Here is a 22,650-nt window from a genome sequence, read left to right on the forward strand (position 1 = left end):
AATGCTGTAATAGTGTAAAGCATCCTCTCCTATTTATGAGAATCAATCTCAATACTAATAACATTCAGTGATTTGCTCATGTCAAAGGGGTAGGACTCCCTACTATGGGAAGCTAAGATGCTAAGAACTTCATATAGTTAATAGCTTGTGTCACTCTGTGCCATAAGATTGGATATTTTATCCCTGAATCATTACAGGCATATCTAAACCCCTTTGTAATTTCACACAGAAATATACTTACTGGATAGTCTAATTTCTTGAATGTACATGACCCAATGGGAGTAATTTAAGAACTGGGCTGAAAGAGAAAACACCATTAGCCTTCAACTTGAGTGGTTCTTTTGGTTTAACCTCCAAAACTTCTGGTTAACCCCTGCAGCCCAAAGTGCACCAGTGTAAAATCTTGTAGCAAATGCCATTTGCAAAGCTGGCTGAAATAGATCTTGAGGTCTTTCAAGTTGTTTGACTTTCTTTTTGAAGGTTTTCAACATAACAATTGTGATAGTTATACTCTTTTTTTTATTCTAAAGAGCATCTTCCCCATTCTATAGGAAGTTTGGACTGCTCCACGCCTTCTCCCAAGCCCATCCTGACATTTTGAAACTTAATACATACGGGACACACACCACCCTCAGGTTAAACATCTGTTCCAGTATATACAGTGAAATTAAAATGTATTGATTGCACATCAGGATTAACACAGACTTAAAGTTCTCTGACACCAGAGCCCACAAAATACCAATCCTTTGCCCTGTCAACTCCATCTTCATTGATGCCATTGTAACAAGCAGATGAATATGCTCATATCCATTTCTTTAACCAGCGCCAGATTTGAAGTTCTGCAAGTTGACAAATGAGAGTTAGTTGTAATGGATGGTGTTATGCTGAGTATGCCAGTAAGCAGCATGCCATAAATTCTCATAATAAGTGTTTATAATATTAAAATTCATTGATAAAAGTGTTTGATAAAAGTGTTTTTATGTGGGAATTACAGACATGCCAAAGTTAATATACACAACTGTGGAGGGGACAAAAGGATTTTCAGCAACCCACAACACTTTGGAAATGTCAGCTGCTACAAAATGTTGTTTCAGTCGCCAGAGGGTTCTTGGACAGGAGCTATTTTCCCTTTTCTTCATCATCACACCATATACTTACTGCAACAGATGAGAAATAATGTCAAGAGTAGTAATGCTGGCTTACTCCCATGGACTGGGGAGTGGACTTAGCGCATTTTGTGTGATATTGCCATCTCAGCATGATTTTGCTTTCAGGTCTCATCACATCTGTGCAATTCTTCCAAGCTGACAGAACTTTCTTATGTTCATCATAGGTCATTAAGAAAGAGAGGTTTCATCTGTTTGTCTTTAACCCAAATTACCCCATGTGAAATCCAGGGGTACAACTAATTACAAGTGATTTCTGCTGACATAGTTTCTTATTGCTGATGGAATTTATATCTTTTAACAAACACAACTGTTCCATTAACTTAAATACATTCTGTCTTAACCTTTAAATAAATTAGGTTATTCTGTGTTCTGATGGAAAATGAGCTGAGACTGGATGTAGCCCTTTCAATAGGTTTGGTCTCTGGATTAGATGTTTTATCTTGGTTTCATCACTAGCTTTGATTTCTCTTATATGATAGTGACAGGACCAATTTATTTAAATATGATATTTTGACAGACACTAGACCAAATTCAAGGTCCTATAATTTTTTTCACAATATCAGGTGAAGAATCATTTCCCTGAAATGCAGGCCTTTGACTGTAATGTGTTTCCTTTTACTCATTTATTGTCCTCTTTCTAAACTCTGATTCAGATACTTGCTTAGTAAATATTGTCTGACATTTTACTGCATTTCCATGGAAATAGCAGCAAAAAAGCAGAGCAGTAAAATTTAAAAATATAGGCTCTGAAACCTATAGTTGTACATCTCATGGTGTTAAATATGATTTTTTAACAGCAGCTATTTATAATTCACCCTGTCTGCCCTTTTCTGCACACGTGTGCTCTTGTCAGCAGAGATTTTGTAGTAGTTTAGTTCCCCTAGGGCTATGTCATGAGGTCCACGATAAAACAGAAGACCAGAATTACTGCTGGCATAAAGGGGTTTGTGGCAACCAACAACCTGGTTCACCATTGATTTTTGGTTGGTATCCTGCTGTAGCCATTCCATTCATATGGAAATAAAAGAAATTGCCTGAAAAGGAAAGAGGAAGCAATAGCTGTATGTAAGGAGAGCTTTTTTTCCTAGTGCATCTCCTTATTATGCTTAGCTTAAGAAATGCAGCAGGATGATAATGAGGAAAGATCAAAGCATGGTATCTTTGTAATGTTCTACTAGATTGCCTGTGCAGTTGTTTTATAAAGTCATGGAGCAGATTAGATTTTAACAATTCTACAAGCATTTGTCATTTCTGTAAAAAGGCCTAGAGATCTAAATTTATGATATGCTATGGTGACCAAGACCCTATACCTAGAAATGACTGAAAGTTTTCAGTTTCACATCCTTTGTTTAACTAATGTGCAATGTATAAAAACCCAAATGGCTATACAGTGCTCATATTATACAACTTACTGGGTTTTTGTCTAAACCACAGAATGTACATCTTAGCCCTTGGAAAAGAATTTGTCTTCCTTTTACATTCCCTTAAAACTCAAGAAATGAAGGTCAGTTTCAAGAAACAACCCACTTCACTTAGCTTCATATTAACACAGAAAATATTAAATTTATTGTAACACATGGTAGTATTTAAACATACATAGAAAGGAAAATGAAAGTACATCAGGAAAAGATCAATATATATTCCAGTGTGTAGAAGGAAAGTATGTGTCTGTATCAGAAAATTGCTAAAATCATTAGAAGAGGGCACAGAAGGAAACTGTGGCAATGGAAACAGAGCGTAGAAATAAGTATTAATATGTTTAAAGCAAAAACGATGTTAATAGTGATGCAGATGTCTTGAGCAGTGATAGAATAGTCAAACTGCTTAAAATGTAGAAATGGCAGAAGTGATCTCTTAGTATTTCTTCTCCATTTTGGGGAAAAAAATAAAAGAAGTAAATGATAGAAGTGTTTGAAGAGATAATGATGACAAAACCTTTTTTGATCCTGTGATAATTTGAGAGGATGCCTAATACTAAATATTAAAATTATATACATTTTGAAAAGAGCATTTATCTTCCATTAAGAGGTTAGGTGGAGAATTCTCTCAGGATTTGATCTTAGTTTGCACCATATTTTAGAAAACCAAAGAAGTTCCAGAAGAGAGGTATGATTGGATAATAATAATTTAGAAGGAGTCTTAAGGAAATTATTTATATTATTTATGCTCACAGTGCTTAGCAATGTGCTTAATTGGGCACTTTATGAAATTTCAATTAAGAAATAAAAGTGTTATGAAAATTATATGGCATTCCTCAAATACACTAATAAAACATTATCTCAACTTCTCCAAATGTAACCAGGTCCTCAGGGATTTCTGTTTAAGAATATTGTGTTTAAAGGCTATATTCCTAATTGTTGTATAAGTGTTTTGGGTCCTGTCATGCCAAAGGTTTCAACAATGACAAACAGAATAGTAATATTTATAGTATTATGTAATCTAAAAATAATTGATAAGATTTACAGGAATGCAAAGGTAGGGAAGTGGTAAATAACAAAGATAAATATTTAAATTCTAATGTTCTTATCTCCAAAGAGTCCTGAACCTCCAAAGTTTTTAGAATCCTGTAACTGTTATATCTTGATTGTTTGGTTATTTTTGAGTATTTAAAAAAAAAACCAGCATGATTTGATAACCTGATACCTTTACATGTCTACTAAAAAACAAGAACTTTATTGCAGTAGCTTTTAAAATGTGTTTATCACATCTCTTGGGAGAAATATTCTAATTTATTATGTCTGACATGCTTTTGGCCATGAAGGACTTTATCTTGTAATATGAGGTTAAATACAGTGCTTTTGGTCAGTCAGGAAAAGGAAGAGTTTTGAGTAATTGCCTTATGTCAAGTTACCATTGTGTCTGAAGAATCTGACCTTCCAATTTAGGTAAACATTTCCTCACATCAAAGTGGATATTTAAATTCTTAAGAAAGAACTTCAATTTTAAGTTTTTGGAAAAGAACTTCAACGTTAAGTTCTTTGAAAATAACATTTTCTACTACATTAATGCTGTACCCTAACTGAATCACTGAAAAGTAATATTTTACTTTAGAAGACAAACAGTACATAAACAGTGTGGATTTCAAAATACTTTTATTTCAAATATAGGACTTTAATTCTTAGTCAGTCAGTGTTAGACTTTACCAAATTTATGCCTATTTTAAACTGTTTCTGAAACAAGTAGACGTGAAATGTAAACAGACAAGAAGAAAATATATAGAACAAGTAAAATTGGAAAGTACATAAAGAGTTGTATTTGATGCAAGACTTCAGTCTTTACAATAACTGTGTTGTACAAGACCAAAAAGCCCTGCTGACTTCACCTGTAGGAAATTGCTTGGAGCTGCAAGTAGCTGGGGTGTCAAAGGGCTCCCTGAACAGCTGGTCCCCACCTCCTGCCCACTCCTTTTCCCTCTCCTGATGCTGTGGCTATCTCCAGGATTTGGATTTTGTGGGTCACCAACTGACATAATTGAGTTTGTCCTAGTGCTTGGTGGAGATAAGTCACAAGGCAGTTCTTCCCCATGGAATAAGGGCCTCAGAGCAGATGAGTGGATTCAGTGTTGGTGTGAGGACCACGCTGTTTAGTCTGGGTGGTTCTGCAGGCAAGGGAGCTCCTGTGAGGACATCAGACATAATCCTGCCCTCCTCACACGTGTGCATCCTCCACTGAACCGAGTAGCTTCTCTGAGGAAACAGCTTTTGGGTTAAATTACTTTATATTATTATAATTTTCATACTGATAACATTTGCAGGGTTTCTTTTACTCAGAAAAGGTAACTGTTTTGAATCTAGATAAATTCAGATTTGTGTGTGATTGGGCCAGACGTTCAGAATGAGTTCTATACAATTGCCTGTGTATCCAAAGAGTTAGGGACACTGAATTAATTACACTCACACACGCATAAATACATATACAGACACACACACACATAGATACATAGATGTACATGTTGACATATATATGCAATTTGTACAGATACATGCTAAGAACTAACTCCCTGCACATTTGGGTATTTGCATGACCACATGTGACTTGACTTCATGTCTGATGTCAGCTTTTTCAAAGAGACCATACAGAGCTTTATAGGGAGAAGGGCAAGAGCCTTTGATAAATGTCTGCTTTGTTTTAGCTACAGGGCTGTTCCTTAATAATTAAAAAAGGATTTGGATACTTTGGGATATACTGAAGGGAAAGCCTAGAAATAGAAATCAAAGAACTCTGTTCTGCATCCAGCTCTTTCAAAGACTTGATTGAATGACTTCAGTGAAACATTTTGGGATAAATGATATGTTCTTATTTCACTGGCTTCTTACAAACTTAGGATGAGGAATGCAAAATGATAACTTCTAATGCCATGGAAAAAAGGAAATGAACACTGAAGATGGACAAAAGTGTAATGCAACAACATAATCTAGTTATATAAAATCTGCAAACAGTAAAAAAAATCACAGTAATGGTTAATTATTCCCAGTAGACCGACTCAGCACTTTTCACCAATTTATGACTGAAATCTTGACCTTGTGGTGTAATCCTGTGTTTGTGTAATGAGTATAAATACTCACTAAAAACAAACTGGAAGATCTTTATTCCCAAAGAAATGCTTGCAATAAGACAGAAAAATAGTATGTGAAGAGAAAAAGAAGATAGAAAGCTAATGGTTCGTGTGTTCCTAAAGCCATGTAGCATCTCCAAGCTTTCAATATGAAGTGACAGATTTAATTTACAGTTGAGCTTGGAGACATTTTTATAGCTCTACATTCAATTCTTTTATGTGGGCTGTACAAAGAGCTTATCAGAAGAAGCTCATTTTTTAAACCACAAGCACTTTAGGTCATATACTGTGTATCAGAAGTAGGATCCTGAATTTACAATTAGAGAAAATATACCATAAGTTGGATCATTAGAGAGTCAAAATGGAGATAAGATTAAAGGTGTACCTGAGAACATACATGCCTTCTACATTATCCTTGTCCTATAATTCTTATTTGTTCTTTGCTTTTAAGACATGGATTTGCTTTGGCTCTGGAGAAAAATTGAAAGATGGGTATCCTACCTGGTTAAACAGGTGTTCATTGCAGAGTAAGCAATATAGCTAACAGTTACCTTTATGTGCATTGTGTGTATTATGTTAAAAATGTAGAATTTTAAAACAGGAAGCCTAGTAAAAGGCTGTGCAAGAGCAATGTGGACTGAACACAGGATACAACCATACTACCAAATTGAGGGAACTAGCAGGCTACTCTGTGCTTTCTCTGGTGTGCCTGTGGTGCGAAACCATAACTGCTCTTTTTTGCAATTTTTTTCTTTTCTAAGATATAAGCTTGAAATAAAAAGTGCAAATGGTGTAGCAGCATCTTAGAGTTGTGTTTTTACAGCATTAAAGACATATAAATACAATAAGTATTTATTATCTATCAGTGATAGGGGAAATAGGGAGGTTGAGTGTGAGAGTAAGTAGAAGTCCTTGACAATCAAAAGCCTCCTGGGGCCACTTGTGTGCAATAAATTTTTAAGGGTGGATCTGGAAATCAACTAGCGTGAGCAAGTAATCCACAAAAAAGTTGAATTACATTTGAGAAAGTGAATTTGGATTTTGTCCTTGTCCTTTTTTGTGTAAAGGAAATTACCTGTTTACTGGATAAATATTTTGCATGCTTCCACATCCTCATCTGAATACAAACAGTATTGCAATTGGAGCAGCAGTTTCCTCTCTTTGGTAGAAGAATACATTATAATGAAGGAAATATGATGAGTTTACAGCGTAAAGTAAAAGCAGTGATGACAGCCTCTCACTGTATTTTGTAAGTAGTTATAAAACAGAGATAAAAGTTGATATTTTATTCATCTCATTGAGTTGCAATAGCCTTGGAAGTAGTAAGAGATTGCAGTAAAATACTCCCAGGAATTCAAGAACGTTCAAGAACATAAGAATCAGAGCAAATACTTAGGCAATCCATTTTCCTTTCTGTAACAGTGCTCAGGTTTTTAGAGAAAGAGTGCAAGAAACATACAGGGACTTTGGTGGGGATTTTGATAGTCAGAGACTGTCAGTGTTTATATATTTCCCATTTACAATCGAAACGGGCTATTGTTTAATTCATTTTACCAAAGAACTGCAGTAAGAAATATTTTTTCCCTTCTTAGCATACTATGCAGCTGACCCTTGAGCATGAAATAGCATCTTGTTCCCCACATTTCTCTTGTGAGGGCTAAAGGACGGACAGATGGCAGAGTGCAAAGGGCACAAAAAGCAATATAAACTGCATCTTTCCTGGATCCTCTGGTTCACTTTGGTTCTTCAGTGAAAGTAGAGGCATGTCATTAAAATTCATAATTGCTGTTTGTCTTCGAATTAACCGTAGAGCAGAACTGTTTGACATCAACTCTTAAATAAGGCCAGGAATAAAAGATCTGTAAGGTTTAAATTTAGTGGTCAAAGTGGTCATGTTGTGGTATATTTCTAAACAGATAATCTGTCACCTTGTTAAGCATTAAGTATCAAAACATAACTTTTGTAATATATTTGCTGTCCATTCTTGGAATCCAAACTGTTTGACAAACATAAATCCACATACACCCTTAAGGTGTATATGGTTTGCCCCAAACTCTAGGAATCCATTAGAAATATTTAGTACATCAGATGGTGGAATATACAAGAACACAGCAAGATTAAGAGTTTCCAGAAGAGTGTGTTGGAGACACCCAGGAGACACTGTAGTCGTAAAGAAGTGAAAGGAAGACCTGCAGGTTTGGTGGGCAGCATGTCCCAGAGGAGCTGTGTGAATATGCAAAGGCAGCATTATGGTAGGATAAAATGAGAGATGTGAAGCTCAGACAGAAGCAGGAATAAACATGTTTGCAGCCTCTCCAACTCTGAAGTTACAATGGAGATGAGACAAAAGAGACATATGGGGGACTTGCCTCCCATGGAGAAATATGGTAGGTTTTCATTGTATCAACTTCATCCTACTCCCATCTGCTGAATCACTGGATTAAAGAGGTTTCTTTTCTGACAGGATTTTCCGGAGCTCCTGCAAGATAATGCATGTTTATAATTTCTTGCCATGGCATCAGATAAGGCAGGCTCACCTTGTCTCCATGCCTATTCCAGCAATGATGAAAGAAAGAGATTACAGCATACCTTCCCTGGGGTCTGAAAACTCCCTGTCATAGACTGATTGCTTAGCCCTGCTGAAAACAGGTGTCTCTCTCCAGGGAGATGAAGCTGGAATGAATAAGTCTACAGTGACTGAAATCCACTGGATGTGTAAGCGTGTGACAGCCTAATGTGGTTCCTTGTATTCACAAAGACACCTAGCATTACATTTTCTCTCCACAGTCTTCGCTTTCTGAACTTCCACAGTAAAATTAAATGAGGCAGAAGGTCTGCAGCAGGGTTTTTTCCCCAGGTTTAAAGGCTTTCCTTCACATTTTGTACTAATCCATCTATTTTGGATAGACAAAATGTGAGCAAGGAAGGAAGGCAAGTAACATTTTTATCCACTCAGACTTTCAAAGATTCTTTTCACTAACTTTTAAGACTGACTTGCACAGCAGTAAGACCTTCAGACAAATACTGCACTAAAGATGAAACATACCTGTTTGACAGTCATAGTTGTGGTCATCATAATTTCTCATTTTTGGTAGTGCTTTATTGTGCTCAAATAAGATTTTGGAGTATTCCGAATAATCTCCTTTTTTTTTTTTTTTTTGCTGAACATTGAAATTAAGTCATGCCTACTGAAATTTTAAGACCCCCAACTCGACTTCTGCAGGGAAACAGTAGACAAAGATCTGCCTTCATATAAATAGTACAACTTGAAAATTTTGAAGTAGATAGAATTTAGTAAAGTCAAATTTGGTAGAGATGTGCTTTCTAGCCTTATGCATATTGGGCAGGGCAGAATATTTTCTGGCACTGCAAACTATGTGAATGCAATTTGTGTCTTTTGCAGAAAAGAAGGCAAAGGAAACATCCTCAGGCATGCTTAATGCCTACCAACAGAGGAGACAAAAAGTGTTTCAGTGCTCCAACTGCATGTGCTGTCAGTAATAAGAACCTCAATAGTTCCGTAATAAGTATCTCTAGGTGACATCTTCCAAAACTCTTGCTGTGGCCTGGGGTCCCAATAGTTGTGGTAGGAAATGCTGGAGATTTCTGGCAGCAACTGCTTTTCCCAAGTGTAATTTTTTCAGCCATGGAGCCACACTGTCTTCCTCCCACAGATGCTTGAGATAAATTTTATTTTTGACCCATATTTTACATTTAATTCACTTATCAATTGATTGGTTGGTCTAACAATTTTCTTTACTGCAAGTATCTCTAATCAGGTTCTGATTCATCTGACATTAATTTTTCTTAAGTTAACATCATGATTCAATAGAGGAAATTGCATAGTGCTGTGAAGTTCCAGACATGTTATATGAATTTTGACAATTCTGCCATTTAGCACACTTACCATTCAATCATTTATGTCATCCTGTAGCTCTTGTGTTCCTAAAGAATCCTGTTGGCTTCATTGGGGAAAACGATGAGACCAAGGGTTCCAGTTTTTGAATTTTGCCAGAGCCCTTTGCTCTAAACTTGTCTTAGCTTCTTACTTGGTGCTGTCTCCTTTTGTCCTCCTTATGAAAACTAACTTGCTCAAGTTTATAGATTTGATCCTGGTTTAGTCATATCAGATCTGCCATAGCAATAAAACCAGCATGTTTTGAAGACAGAAACATGCCTTGGAGTTTCTTTATTTTCTAAAAGTTCCCTCTTTTGCAGAGACTGTCATGGCACATCGGCTGCATTCACTTGAAATAATGTACTGAAAGGCTCTGAAAAAGGAAATGCTTTCACTGTGAGGGTGCCTGAGCACTGGCACAGGTCTCCCAAAGAGGAGTCACTACCCTGGGAGATAATCAGTAGTCATCTAGACATGGTCCTGGGGAAACGACCCTAAGTGGCCTGGCTTCAGCAGGGGGCTTGGACCTGGTGACCTCCAGAGGTTTCCTCCAACCCTAACCATTCCATGAAGCATTTTTGCTCTCTGGCACTCAAGTAGGACCTATGCATTAACTTAAACATTGGTCTCCTGTACAGCTCTCCAATCTCTTGATGTTTCGTGGGGCAGTTTGCACAGTTCTGGATGATAGCCAGGAGGTATTTGCACAGCATCAACCTATGCAATCCAGGGAGTCTGGAGGAAACATTACTGAGCAGCAGCTCAGAAAAGCACAGGACACAGACTTGTGATACTTTGCAACTAATAAAGGCTATTGTGTTCTTACCTCAGTTGTATAGGAACATTTACATATCATTAACACAAACTGACAAACATTTGAGGAATTTTGCAAATCTTTGGGATCAATACTCTGAAATCCAAAGGAGAAATCTTCTACCATGGGAATCTATTATACTGCATGTCTTCAGATCAGTCTCTGTCTTCACTTTTGCCTGCCATAGTCTTGCTGAGCATCTCTAGATAATTAGGAATAATTACCTCCAGCCTTTGAACAGCATTGGTGTCTTTTGTGACATTCTGGTAGCCCCCCTGCTTTCCTCAATTTGTTTGTTCTGCTCCAAGCCTTTTGAGAGACAATTGACAAGTATGAGTATGTCTTGGCTGTGCTTAGGAATGGACAAAAGAGCTGCTGGAGAAGGTTTGACTGATGGGATAAATAGAGAACACTGCTGAGATAAGTGAAGAGCTCCACTGAACATCACTAGTTATCATCTTTTTGTAGTGCATACTGAAATATCAGCAGTGGGGCTAGTAGAGAGTGGCAGGAATTGGGAAGGTAAAGGGAGATAATTACTGCATCTGTGGTTTGCAAGACCAAGGCTAGACAAACTTTTTTTAACCATTGCAGTCCAACTGTTATGGAGAAAAAGCAGAAGTTGGAGGATTAAATGGAAATAACAAAACAAATGGAAGTGACTGAGAGATGAATTAAGTTCTGATAAAATCAGAGCAAAAAGTTAAGATTAAACTATTTGAACACTAATTTTTTGAGAGTTCCAAATATGTAACATACACAGAATTTTTACACTTCTATATATATACATTTGAGTTTTAAAATGACCCTGAAAGGGATCATCCCGACTTCTAAATACTTGTTTTAAATTCAGATCATAATTCATCCTTTTTTCTTATGAACTATGAATTACCTGGTTTTGAGTAGCCACAGTCAAGATCTTCTTATTTGATTCCAAATGAAAATATTCATTTCCATTGGAAAAAGAACATGCAGAAGTTCATCTGCACATCTAGAAAAATGCTGGCCACACATGTTAGGGAAAGTGAATTCAAGGTGAAACAGGTGCTGTTTAAACAACAACATTTTGGAATGGCATTCCAAAAGGATTAGGGAATCAAGCCAGTTTATGTAGAAATTAAACTCCTTAAAGGAGCTGAGAGCAGAATTAATTTTGTTGTCAGAGAATCTAGCTTAGATGACCCAAAAGACATATTTAATTTCCCTGTAGCTCTAAAACAGTAATTTTTCAGAATGAGTGTTTCTGTTGACAACTTTCTAGTAAACCATACATGTACTTTATATATATAGTTTAAGAATTTCGTCCTCCAGTCTATGTGAGGAGGCTACAAAATCACAGCAATTAATGTGAATTTGGAGTTTTATTTCTACAAGAGAATGGCCAGATTTTAGAATGCATGGAAAAGAGTGAGATTTAAAGCAAGATATTGCTATGCTGTCACCTACCTCTAACTACAGTATTCTTCTTTCATGTTTGAGAATAAGCTCAGATTTCCCATTCTTTTTAATCAAAACATACTTATATGCCTAAATGAGACAAAAATGCCCATATAGCCCTCTATCAGAAGTTATTAATAACATAGACTTTATTGATTAATTACTTTAGATAGCATGAGGTCAAAATATTTGTCTTGCTGCTATTTAGTCCTATCCTAACCCTTTTTCCTGGCCAAATAACTCAGGAGGCAGAGAAATGTTTTTGCTATGCTGTAAACAAAGGATAGGAACTATCTTCCTGCTTCTGGTTAAGAAAGAACAAAGAAGGATATTTCAGTCTTTTACATGACAATATGAAATGATCCAATATCAGAGAGTCTTCTTGTCAGTGCAATGGCAACATCAATGCAATCTCATCATCTGCAGCGACAGAGTCAAAGGACCCATGAGTGTTTCTGCTGTGCTTGAAATTGGCATTTGACAGCAAATGAATGAGCTGCAGTGCAGGGACCTATTTAGACACGTCATCAGACTTCTGAGCTAGTGCTAAACTCCTTTTTTTCCCTTTGTGCATCTGTCGAATATAAGTCTCTCGTTCATCTATTTTTGCACGACTGGCACTCGAGACATGCATTGGAGAGAAGGTTTCTGGGGAAAAAACCAGAAACATATCCAGACAGACATCTGGACATCTCCCTGCTGTGGAAATAGGCTCTTTGCTGTGGCTCAAGTTAGGGGTAACAGCCAGCACATGATTTTTGTTACTTGGCTGCCTTGGCTTAATCCTTTGTTTTGCCTGAAGAGAATTGGTGATTGAAGATACACTGCCCTTTTGGAACCACAAACTAAACATAAGATGCACCATCCTGTGGGAAATATTATGTTTCTCAAAATCTGGCATGAATCAATTTGTGCCATTTGATATTTTATTCCAAAGCTCATATCAAACAATTATATTTCATTGAACTTGGACCTTGAACTAACTGTCCAACTTGTCCAGGTCCTTGTGAGTTTTGAACATTTATCTTCCTTAGTCATGAAAGGAGAGCTCCATCTGGTTTAATGTCTGTCTTTTGGAGCCTGCATTAAAGCATAGTTTAATAGGCTTTAAAGAGTCATAAAAGAGATGTGTTTTGTAAGAATAGAGTTGTTCTTTGGGCAGAAGGAGCATGGCATTCATCTACTAGGGGCTCTAAATACTGTTTTACCTGTTTGCCCTACAGGGATTTCAATTCTTCTTAGGCCTGGCAGTCTGGGTGCTCATCTCAGCCTCTCTTCCCTCACAGTCAGTCTCTTCATGCTGGGGATGGGTTGGACACAGATCCTGCAGCAAATGTTCTCAGCTTTTTCTTTTTCTCTCATTTTCCTCTCTTTTTTTTTTTAACTGGATACCATAGTCATCAGAATCTAGGAGGGATCTAAGGCTGTCAGCTTCGTTGTTATCAAGTGCTGGCATCACCTGTTACCTCCTTACCTTGCCTACTGTGTCTTGGGAATTCAAAGTAGTAGTAAACATGTTCATTTCTCACTATTGTTAGTTAGTCAGTAAGTACTTTACTCCACCATTTCTTAAACCTGAGTATTGGGAAAACCTGTGAAGGAACAGAGGCTTACTGGATGTGCTCAAATGTGCAAATAAATGAAAAAAGTCAACATTACAGTTATGAGAATTTAGTATTTGAAGATGTGAAGGATGTAATGGTGGGGCGAATGAAATCTTTCTTTTGGACTAAATCCACCACATATGCAGCTTGATATAAAGAAGACAATTGTAATTTGCTTTTCCATTCTCTCTAGTATCTTTTGACATGGACTTGTTCATTCATAGTAAGATAGAAATCTTTAAAGATCTTTAACCTATAACCATGTCTTACACTGCCTTTTGCTATATATGGGCTGGCATTTAAATGAAACAACCAAGGGAGTCTTAAATGCCATTATAAGCACATCCATTCCAGCTGTTTGCTGGATTTTATAGGTCAAGCAGCCAAGGGGCTGGACTTTAGCGTTTTGGGATCAGTTACAGCTTCGTTGGAGGGTTGAAATTCAATCTTAAATCACTGTGCTGTAACGAGTTGGCGTTATGGGGTTTTATTACAATAGCTGTCTTCTTCCCTATCATGGCTACCCACAGACTGTAACTGCGTTTTTATAGTGTCTGTTTGGTACAGATGTAGCCATCAGCCTCGGGTATATCACCCTGGCACCTCTAGTGTGCTGGGAACTGGGACTATTTTATGACACCTTTTATATCACTGCAGTCAGGTGACCCTGCAGAATAAATATTAACAAACTCTTCTTCTCGTGCTGATGAGATTCTTAAATAATTTGCTATTGCTTTTCTGAGCCAGATCCTGCAGCCTTGATGCAGTCATAACTTCTTTTGGCTTGGTGTGAGCAACTGGAGGGTTGGGCTCAGTTTGGTGGAATACATAACAACATCATATCAAATCCATCATTCAAAAAATTCCTGCACACCACCAGTGTGGTTGCAAGGCTTTTGTACTACACGTAATTAGAAAAGCACTTTTCTGTTAAGAATTACCTATGTTTGTGCCTGTCTGATAATGTTAAATAGTGGTATTAAATATATGTATGTATTTGTTAAAATGTGGAGAAAAGAATCTTTTCAGCACATTTATATGTTTTAAGGTCTGGCATTTGCCAGCTCTCCTTTTTATACTATGGTCCAAATTCTCTGATGAGATCAACTTCTTTGCCATTCATTTAGTGGAGTGTTTTGGTTCTGAGATGTTAGAGCAATGTATTGACTTTCAAAAATCTTTGAACAAATACTATTCACTCCTTACCTGTCTTTTTTCTCAAGCATTTATCAAAGAACAACTGGTAAATTATTGAGGAGTGAAACTTTTTTTCTCCTCAGGAAAAAAAAATACTATTTTGTTAAAATATCATGTCTTCAGCAATATTATAAGCTATCAATACCATTACCCTCCAATGAACTCATTCACCAAAGCAGTTACCAGAATGGTGGAAAGATGTTTACTTAGTTCAGAGTATTTTCCATGTGAGTTGAACAGCTGAATAAGAATAGCATTCACTGTTGAAATGCAGCACAGGCTCTCTTATAATGATGACTTTTTTTATCGAACATGCCTTTCTTTTCTTTGTTTTTCTGCTTTGGCCATCACTAATCTTGGCTATTACTCTTTTATTGAGCTTCTTCAGCACATATATTTCTTTTGCTTTGTATTTTATTTAAAGTTACTCAAGTGACAGCCAATTACCTGTCTGAGCAACACTGCAAAAGCACTTTTGATCATCAGGGATTTTTTCTTCTCTGACAATTACATGTCAGAAAGCTAACAGTTTCTCTTTTGCTCCATTAAACTGAACTTACTATAAATATTAGTGATTTACTCAGAATCTTTCCTGACATTCAATAACCTCCATGACACATGGTCTTATAAATGTATTTAGTGAGCTGTTATAAGGGATTACCATCTTAAAATCACCCAAAAGCTAGTATTTCACTTGGACAAGTGAATGCAGATCATTAAAAATCTAATGAGAGTTTCTTCTGTGGTCAGATGATTGCTTTTACTGTCACCAAAGAAGTGATCTAAGTCAAAGTTTAACATTTAATAGTGACACAGACTACACTGATGTTTGGTAATGAAGCCTCTATTGCAAGATGGTAAGTTACAGATAAGGAGGCTGTAATATTTAGCTGAGGAACAGTAACGTGCTAAATAGCATTCTTCAGCTAAGAGTGATCATCTGACACCTCCCTTCCACTTCAGGTTTAAATGCTCTCCCCTGCATTAAAAACCTGACATTTCTCTCATGTTAATGCTTGCCTTCTTTTCTACTGATGTCAAGCCTGTCAGTAAAATTCTGAAATCCCAGCAGGAGTATAAAATTTGTGTAAAAAGTGGTTTATGCATTACCATCGGTCTTTGATGCAACTTATTTATTTGCTTATTTATTTTAACCTTCTTCTTTTATCACCTGTTAGTTTTCTGTTAGAAAGCCTGGATTTTAGCATGTGGTAAGTCAATCTGTTACTCTCCAGTGCTGATGTTTTTTCCAGAGTAGCTTGGCAGCTTTTTGATGTCTTTTCCCCTTAAATTAGGACCTGCGTATTCTCCAAAACAATGTAAAAGTATGATCTGAACATTGAACATTTGCCCCAAGGTTTTACAAAAATGTTTTCTCAGTGGAACATCTGTCAAGGAAAAGGAAATAGACACCTTAAAGCGCTGGACTGTGAAGAGAGACTTTAAGTCAAATGTGCTAGTGCTAGGAATGACCTTGATCCAAGGTCTTGTCTATTCCAGCTGAGTGCTCAGACTACAGGGTGGTGTGGGAGGCTCCCACTGCTCCTCTCCTGCCTCACATTGCCCTCTTCCTCGTGTTGCTCTGAGCTTTTCCAGAGTGCTCACCAGTCTGGGCACAAAAGAAGGAAGGGAGAAGGGAAGGAAAGAAGGAAGGAGAGGAGAGGAGAGGAGAGGAGAGGAGAGGAGAGGAGAGGAGAGGAGAGGAGAGGACAGGACAGGACAGGACAGGACAGGACAGGACAGGACAGGAGAGGGTGGGATGCAATGCTATGCGATGGGATGGTAGGTTGTGAGGAAAAGGTGATGGCACTACTGAGGTTAGCAAAGCTATCCTGGGGCTTCAGAACAGAGGACACTTAAAACTCCAGGTAGAGTTTCCTGGAGGAGGCTTGGGAACTACTTCAGTTTTTAACAGCTACATCTGCCAAGCTGGACTAAACTGTCTGTGATTCAGCACAGCACATTGGAAACAGTGGTAATGTAAAAAGAACAACAGTCCTTGGAGATTCATCATATCCAGGAAACTCCACCTGAAGCCACAGGTTAAATTTATGACCATAAGATGAAGCTGAGAATTTTGGAGAAAACATCTTTATCTTTAGGAGCAATAGTTTGTATGGATGATGAGCTGTGCCCTGGAACTTCTCCTGTGATAATTATTAGCAACATCAGCCAAGTCTGAGTCTACCATGCATAATTCAAATATTTCAGATAATTCCTGACTTGAATTTAGAAAATGAATGCTATGAACTGTAATTTTTTGGTCCACTGTTTTTTTGTAAACTATTTTAAGTTTTGAAAATTGAGTCCATTTGTAGCAGTAGAAGTGTCCATTTAGGAAGTTATAATAATTTTTCTCTTTTTTTCCCCCCCTGGCTTTTAAAATTGTTCTTTATTTCATATAAGATTTCAGAGTGATATAGTTTTACAGCTCTCTAGTTATAAAATATTTTCTTTTATGATTTTTGTTGGATTTCTCAAATACAAATTTATTAGATATAGTATTTATATTTTTCTGGTTGTTAAAATTTCTAGGGGTTGTCTTATGTGACAGATTGAAGCAACTTTTTAATATCAAAGAGAGCATCAATTATACTTCCCGATTTGTAAATTTAGTAATTTATAGGGTATCAAATTTGCAGCTGTATCATTAACCTTTTATTTTTACATTAAGCAATTTTATAGTCTTCTGTTTATATCAAGCCACTTTTAGGTCTTGTATGAAATGATCTATTACATATGGAAACCCTTCATCTTGATACAGTGACTTCTGTTATGAATTTGGATCTATTTATTAATCTCAGACTAACATGCCATTTATAAAAATTTTCCATTAAAATATAAAACTGACTATTCTCTGTGATGGTTCTGATAGAAGAGAAAATTGAGTTTTAACACGTATTTTGAAAAGTTGACTTTGTAACTCTGCTGTGGTGTCTCATCACTCAGACAGCTTCTGATATATATTTTGAAGTATAATAGGACCTGAGAATTTAGAGAAGGGGTTTAATCCACAGGGCACCCTGTTGAAACCTTCTCTCAAAAATGTTTTTTGATTTCTCTGCTGACTAGGAACAGCTTGGTGATTTCTTTCCACAGATCCTATGCAGCATTGCTATTGCTGCCTTTTATTTTGGTACTCCTTTGTGTTAAGCTGTATATGAAACATTAATGCTACAGTTGCACTGTTTCTTCTGTTCAGGAAGTTCCAATTCTGTGCACATCTGGTTGATCCCTCTAGGTGAACAAGCTCAGAATTCAGATTAGTTCACCTAAATTTTTTGTTGCTCTTAATCCAAAAGAGCTTGAGCATGGCCAGAAAAGAATGTTCACCCTGAATGACTTTATTGCAGCCCCATCTTCTCCTTGTGCTCTGCAGGAAGTGGGAAATGGGAAATGTTTGGAAGACTTAGTGAAACAAAGAGGTAAAAATCCAAGACTTCATTAAGTGAACTGCTACAGTCCCACTAGAGCATTTTACTGCTAGTCCTGGTCTCCCGAGTCATGCACTTTACATTACAAGATTGTCAGCGATGATGACGACTAAATAACAAAGCACTCCCTTGCCAGCAGTAGTAAGAAATATCATGTATCCTTTTCCAAGTGTTGTTTTGATAAGAAAATGTTATTTCCTATGAGCTTTGATAGATTTTTATAAGTTCTCATAAAAATTTTTCACCCTTCTGCGGTTGTAGCTTTCATTAAAAACATACACCTGGTGTTTAAGTTTCCAAAACAAACCCTCCTCTTATATTTGCAAGAAAGGTTTGAGTTTTCATTCCACTTCTGTGTTACTCATTTTAAAAAAAAGGCATCAAACAACATTTTATTATGGACACTCCCAAACTTTGTTGTCTTAGTTATCACAAGCGGTGGAAGTGCAGCCTCTCCCCACTTGTTAGTGAAGTGGTATGGTGCTAAACCCCCAGAGGAGCTCACTCACATGGAGCACACCCCAGCTCCAGCCTTGAGCTCCTCTGTCCTACTAAGTTGATATCTGTCTTCTAGCAATGGGAGAAGTTGAGCCAGTTGATTTTGAGAACCTCTCCCTTCTCTCAGGGTTCAGTTTTTTTAGGCTGTTTTCATAAAAATCTGAAAATGGTGATGAAATTAGAAATTCATGCAGAAAAATGTCTTGTTGAGGCAAAAAATTCTTGTTGAGAAAAACAGCCTCGTTATAATCAAAACGTTTATGGTGTAGCATTTTGAAGTACTCACTTGCACAAAACTCCATTTTTTCACAGAATCTAGGCTAGTCTGGTGGCCACTGATGGCTACAGAGATTTTGGATTTGGGCCAACACAGACGGTGTGGGCTCTTCATATCAGTGCAAAACTAGCCTGCAAATGTGCACAGCTGCCTGTTTCCTTCCTTTTATTTTGATGATTTCTGTCCAGTGAATTACTGGAATCACAGCTTGTGTTAGGGATTGCTTTTTCATTTGCTCAGAGCTAAAAACTTTGTGGCCTTCACTGCTTCTTGGGGGCTCTGTTGGGTGATATATTAGACGTATGAACAGCAGCACTCAGATGTTTCCTCTATTCACTGCATATTGCTCATGGTATAAAGAAAACAGAACCTAGTATGTTTCCTCTGCCATGATCATGAATTATTAGGTTTTTAATTTCTACCTGTGTTGCCTGCAAGGTGTTAAAATTTAGAAGAGAGTAGCAATTTGAGGAGGAAAGACATGCCTCCTATCTGTTTCTTTTCTTTAGATTCCCCTCACCCCCACACCACCCCTGCTAATGTATTCTGTGGGCTTTAGGGATGAGACAAATTACTCTGTGTTGGCAACAAGAGCAAAATAAATGAGACTTTGTGCAGGAAGGTCTCTCTGCATAGCCTAATGGTGAAAACACTTAGTGAGAAGGAATGGTACTGTATGCTTGGCATCCTGTTTCTAGGGCTCCTTCAGTGGTTTCATGCTGTCACTGTATATAAAATAAAGAGCGAGCCCTGCAGGCAAGAAACACAAGCAACTCTCCCAGTTTTGTGTAAGTGCCATAAGCAATAGACTGTAAACTCATGTTTCTGCTTGTGCTCTCTTTCTGACTCACAAAATACTAATTTTTACTTTTTTTGCCTGTGACACAGCTTCAAAGAGAAGCTGTTTCCCTTGGTATCCTAATGGATAGGAAGTAGGAGGAGAGGAATGAAAATATCAGTAGGCAGCAGGAGAGGAAATTAAACTTTATTTCTCTGTTTTTGTGGTTGGTGCCTTAACCACAGTAATCCATGGAAAGACTAATAATTCCTTTCTGTGTAATTCTGTCTCTGGTGAATATATACATGTGCACCCTCATTTGTGGGAATATGCTTGTGGCCACTGTGCTATTTCATGGGAGCCTAGACCTGCCTGATGGATTTACTCAGAACTTGTAGATATCACATGAAGGCAAACTTTATCTGATCCAGTTTAGGCATGAGCTGAACACCAAGCCTTTTAGCGTGAGTCTGGTGGCAAAGCGTAGTCGCTGTGTTCATTGATGTTCCAGGATATGTTTTTCAGTCATTTAAGGTGCTGATCTGAAAGCTTATCCTGAGGGTCAGTTTAAGAAGGGACAGATACAGCTTCATTCATATCTGTGCTGCAGGCATTTGTCTTTCAGATAGCTCTAGGTGTTTCAAAGCTACATGAAATGCATAATGGCATCCATGTCTTGCAGTGACCCACCAGTGTGAAGTGAATTGTCTCAATACCCACTCTGGGCAAGCTCTCTGCTCGGTACACCAGCACGTTCTCATGTGCCTAGGGCAGAAGCCAGGCAGTGACATGGTGGATGTTAGTGAGCCATTAGACCAGGGTTATTGTGCCCAGTGGTCTTCCCAAAGGGTTCCCCCATGGCCAAGGGCCGTTTTGAGTAGGTAAGTATATAGTTTGCACACAGCTGCTGTGTTTCAGAGCCAAGGGCACTTTAATGGACACCATCCTAAGCCAGCTGCCTTCAGTGCTGGGAGTGCGATAGGACACTGTCCATTTATTGCTACAGGTGAAAACCAAGGCTGCAGGAGAGTTTCATTGAATGTCAGGGCAGAGGTGGCACTAAGCAAATCCTAGTCTGGTTTGACAGCTCCACCCTCTGCTTGCTTGGTAATGTCATGGCTCCAGGAAGAAGATGCATCGTCTCTGAAAACTGGTGGTCTGTGAATTTTTTAGCTGTTTTGCTGACCCAGAAGTTTTCCACTTGTAATGGGAATGAAAACATCTCTGGCTATGGTCATGGATGTCATAAATGCCTTCCTGTGTGATATAGGATTCTCAGTATGTTGTTGCTAGACCATAAACTGTAAGTTCTACCTCTGCCAAAGATCTTTCAAAACTCTTTCTTTACCATCTTGCAAGTGGGATTTGGGGCACCTCTGTAGTGTACTGTGTGATTTTTCATTTATGTATGCTGGGCCAGATGTTTAGCTGATAAAAGTCAATGTAACTTCACTGATTGCAAAGGAGCTGCACCAAGGTGATGATTCAACTTTAGTTCATTTCATTGTTTAGATTTATCATATTTATTAACCTTAGCATAGAGACTGCGGTTTTCATGTCTACTGTAAGAGAGGTTTTCTGTGCAGAAAAGATGGATTTTGCTCTCAGTGACACCTAGCCCATCTTGCAGGTGAAGATTGAATCTGGCCATAATGTGTAAAATGAAATGGTTTATGTGAAATACCCACAAATGATAATACTTTGGTTGGTATTCATAGAGCCATGCTTGCTCCATCTGTCTCAGTTATAAATATTGTAAGTGCGTATTTCAGTAAATTTTAGGGTTTGTAACAATGTAGCAAAATCAAGTAGATGTTAATAAATTCTAGCAAGCGCAGAAACTCAGTTGTTTCTCAGTAGGTTTCTATTTAGCTGCTCAAGAATATCTTGCTGCAGCTGCAAAAATATTGAACCACGTTTAAGCTTCAACAAATGTGCTGCTAAGAAAGTTGATTTTTCTATGTTTAGAAGAGTGGAATGGATTGTAATAAATGAGTAGCAAATGTATTTGCAGAAGAATTTTATAACTGGCTTTTTGTTTTTTGTCTAATGTTCAGAAATGCAGAATTACCTAATAACCACATACTGATGCAAGGATGAAGGTTGAAATTTCTTAGTTTCCTCCTTTTCCACACCCAACTAAATCCAGACCCAAAATGCCATAGGGACAGCGGGAAGAGAGCTATTAGGCTGCCACCATTTCTTTCTGATTTGCAGTTGCCCAAAGTAATGTCACAGCTTTTGAAGAGCACAGATGGCTCATTTGGCTCTTGGTTTTGAAGCAGTTTGCTCTGAGGTCTTCCAGCATTTTCTACTGCCTTTCACCCCCTGAGCCTCTGTGTATGCCTTGGGTAGTGAGGAGCTCCCAGCAGTCTTCCTTAATTCCTGCATTAAGGAACTCCTGGGATCACAGTGACCACATCTGGGACTGCTCTGCTCTTTTGGGCTTTCAGGAGAAAATTGAGGAACTTGCACTTGAGTCTAGTTGAGACTAAAGCTAAGAAAACAATGGCACGGGAAAGGGAGAGAGCATGATAATATTTCAGAAGCAACAGCAAGGTTTGCACAGCTTTGCTCACTTGCTGGTGAAGCCTGGTGCAAATAAGAAAGTGTCAAGTGTTCTGTTTCACCCATAATTAAAAAGTGGATGTTCTGTTTATGTGTTTTCTTACAGCTGGCAGCGTTAGAGAGACAAATCTTTGACTTCCTGGGTTTCCAGTGGGCTCCTATCCTTGGCAATTTCCTACAAATAATAGTTGTCATTTTGGGCTTGTTTGGAACCATCCAGTTTAGGCCTCGATATATAGTTGTGGTAAGTCTCATTTATTATATATATATATATTTTTTTTTTTTTGCAATTAGTTTTAAAACCTGTCATATTACAAAGCAGAATTTTCTTGGTTTCAAAACACCAGATGGTATTTCTGTAGCAACTGTAGAGGTCTCCATGTCTTTTTGCAAATTTAGGACTGCTAAGTGGATTTTTTGC

At 37.7% G+C, this 22,650-nt stretch overlaps 1 protein-coding gene across 1 annotated transcript in view; it reads left to right on the forward strand.

The window, feature by feature from the left end:
* The window catches only part of NKAIN3 (sodium/potassium transporting ATPase interacting 3), a 343,480-nt gene that overhangs the window by 141,258 nt on the left and 179,572 nt on the right, over positions 1–22,650 (forward strand). The window contains 1 exon segment of the mRNA XM_085052921.1: positions 22,336–22,473. Coding sequence (XP_084909047.1) covers positions 22,336–22,473 — 138 coding nt within the window.

The sequence above is a fragment of the Lichenostomus cassidix genome, chromosome 2, assembly GCF_008360975.1.
Source record: "Lichenostomus cassidix isolate B80296 chromosome 2, HeHo_3.0, whole genome shotgun sequence".
Taxonomy (NCBI): domain Eukaryota; kingdom Metazoa; phylum Chordata; class Aves; order Passeriformes; family Meliphagidae; genus Lichenostomus; species Lichenostomus cassidix.